The sequence below is a fragment of the Capsicum annuum genome, chromosome 1 (genome assembly GCF_002878395.1).
Source record: "Capsicum annuum cultivar UCD-10X-F1 chromosome 1, UCD10Xv1.1, whole genome shotgun sequence".
NCBI lineage: Eukaryota > Viridiplantae > Streptophyta > Magnoliopsida > Solanales > Solanaceae > Capsicum > Capsicum annuum.
In genome coordinates, this window is record NC_061111.1 from 25,375,743 (window position 1) to 25,378,712 (window position 2,970).

The 2,970-nt window shown below is 35.5% G+C and overlaps 1 protein-coding gene across 1 annotated transcript; it reads left to right on the forward strand.

Annotated features, from left to right (window-relative positions):
- Window positions 1-494: 494 nt before the first annotated feature.
- LOC107870601 lies at window positions 495-2,754 on the forward strand (the record flags this gene model as incomplete). The annotated part of the gene is given in 6 exon segments (XM_016717182.2): window positions 495-744; window positions 934-1,002; window positions 1,408-1,527; window positions 1,607-1,681; window positions 2,390-2,524; window positions 2,613-2,754. Coding segments are annotated over 6 exon segments (742 nt in total), but the record flags the coding sequence as incomplete, so codon positions are not given.
- Window positions 2,755-2,970: the final 216 nt, after the last annotated feature.

A 2,970-nucleotide genomic window follows, 5' to 3' on the forward strand; every position in this document is an offset into this window, starting at 1 on the left:
TATATGTGAAAAGTGATAATCAATAAATTTGGAGGATAATTTTGTTATTTTATAACTTTATTCCAAGATAAATTATCTTGAGATTATTATACCACCAAAGATTATTATACCACCAAAAAGGTGGATAACTTATTTTGATACTATTTGTTAATTTTAAAATAAATTATTCCAAACTCGACAACCAAATAAGACACCAAATATTTTAACCCTTAATTATTTTTTATCCCGAAACTATTTATTTTAATACCTTACACCAAACAACCCATCAACACACAATTTTCTTTTTATTATTTTAACTCTAAGGTTCTTACCACCAAAAGTTGTGATGCACTGGATGAGGCTGATTATGAAAAAATCTTTGATAGAAAGTGCAATTTCTTAATGAGTTTTACTCAGCGTGAATTTAAATTAATTGTATTTCAATATGAATTTCGGAGATCGAAGCCCTCTTATGATTCTTTATTGTTTACTCTATGAAATTATTTATTATTGATTTAAAGAGAGAAATGCTTAATTTTTTGGGAGTGGAGTGGAGAGCTGGTTATGATGTATGCGAGCTTATCCTTTCCTCAGTCATCAATATTTGAACCCACAAGTAAAAGACAATTGCTGCCCTCCACCTTTAGCTTCTCTTATCATCATTCTTCTCATCACAAAAATTGTCAGTTGGATAAAAAACGACGCCGTTTTGTGATTGCTGCTTCCTCCTCAGAGCTTCCGCTTCTTCCTTTCCCTATTGACCAGGTGAACCTACTTACTGAATTCTTTGTTTTCTTATCTCGCTTCCTTTCCTTTCCTTTCATTTTTGGGTAGTGAACTTATCATTTTCTTCAAGTCAAATTGAGAGTTAAATTGGTCAGATTTTGCATTTTTTTTGGGTAAATTTTGAGGTTGTTTGCAAGCTGAAGCTAAATACTTTTGTTATGCATGCAGGTATTAGTCCCTTCAGAGAAAAAGACACTACATTTGTATGAAGCAAGATACTTGGCACTGCTAGAGCAGGTACCAACATATAAACAGTAATTTCCAACTTAACATTCTATAATCATTAAATTAATCTGTATATATACCCGAACAACTCATTTCAACTGGCCACGTAACTGTATATCTAGATAATAATTTAAAAAAAACAGTTGTGGTCTTTCTGTTTTAATGATTACTTTATAAACATTTTTCTTACTATTTGATCACCTGCATAATGTGCTTGGATCCTACCTACGTTAGATCCCTGCAGTTTTCTTTGCACGAGAGAGTTATTGGTGCAATATGTGAAATAGATATTGTTGGAAATTTGAGAAAAGTAGAGAATCTATCGAATATCCTCACGAACATTGTCATTTTTATGAGTAGTGACTACCAAAACATTCTACCTTAACCGCGGTTAGTTTCTCCTGCTCATTTTTGCAGTCTCTTTTTAAGAATAAGAAGTTCTTTGTGCACTTTGTTCTGGATCCCATAGGCATCAATGATACATCAGGAGAAGCATCTTTTGCTGCCAGATACGGTTGCTTGGTTGCAATAGAGAAAGTGAGTTTACTTGCTTTGCTGCTCTAAAAAATTATCAAATAGAACTCACAATAATTGAGATCTTCACTATGTTGCGCAGGTTGAGAAATTGGAGATTGGTGCATTGGTCACTATTAGGGGTGTAGGCCGTGTCAAAATTCTGAAATTTGAACAGGTAAGAACCCGACATGGTAATTCTCCTACATGGCTGCTGACACATTTTTCTATCTAGTAAACATGGTGGTAGATAGAATCACTTTAACCACTTCAAAGGACTTGGAATAATGAGTTTCTACTAAATGACTCATTTTTGTATTGCCTATATATGTACTGTACTGTACTGTAACAATTCAACACCTGAAAATGGAGTTGGACAAGGGACTTTCTACAGATAAAGGTAACTTTAGTCTTTGCCAATTATGTGCAACGTATGTTTCTTCTAGGCAGTAACCAGAGTCGTGGCACTCTACATGTGTGGCCCGGTTCTTCCCAAGCCATCTTCTCCTTTTCAATTCAATTGTTAGATACTAAAAAATAGTGTGGGAAGAAAATCTTTCAAGTAAAATTTGACGAGAAAAGGTACTAAGAGTCAAGGGATGTCAAAAGTAGGGTATGGAGCGAGGTACGTCCAATTTTCCCTATCAATGTTCAGCTTACTGATGGGAAAAGAGGGGCATTCGACTTTGCGCTTTTATACATAATAGGTAGTTACGCCAACCGAGTAAGTTATTTTATGACATATGGGATTATAAGTAGTATAGAATCTTTACTTCATGTTTCTGGTAGCAATCATTTGCCATGAATATTGACTTAAGCACTATAGACACTCTTATGCTCACAACCAGAATATCCAAGCAGATCTTCACTTTGACATAATTTGTAGGCAGAACCGTACTTGACAGGTGCGGTTATACCATTGCTGGACAACATTCCACACAGTGATACAGAACTAATTTCCAAGGTTTTGGAGATAAAAGAAGCCCTCCACAATTTGAATTGCTTGGAAATAAAGCTGAAGGTTCTCCTTTTCCCTTCCTCTCTTCTCTCTTTGTGTCAGTCTATCGTCTTCGGGAGGCTTTGCAGCTAATTAGCATATATTTCTTCAGGCTCCTGACAATGCTTTGTTGCAAACTTTAACTGTGAACTCTTTGAGATGGTCTGAGAATACACCTGTTCTGGATTGTGACAACAGCTTCATACCACCTCTTGCTGAGCTTGTATCCTTTGCAGCACTTCAGCCTGTTTCTGGTAAGTATTCAGTCTCCAAGTATATCTATGAATTATGCATAAACCTCATTTGTATCTAAGGCATTTGACAGCTTCTGAATGGATTGGGAGCATGTCTCTGTTACAGGTCTAACTTGTCTCTATAAATAACTATATATTGAAACTCTAGGTTTGGAACAGGATGATTGTTATCTGCCTGTTTAGCTTCAGCAATACTTTTAGTAGTTGCTGCGTTCT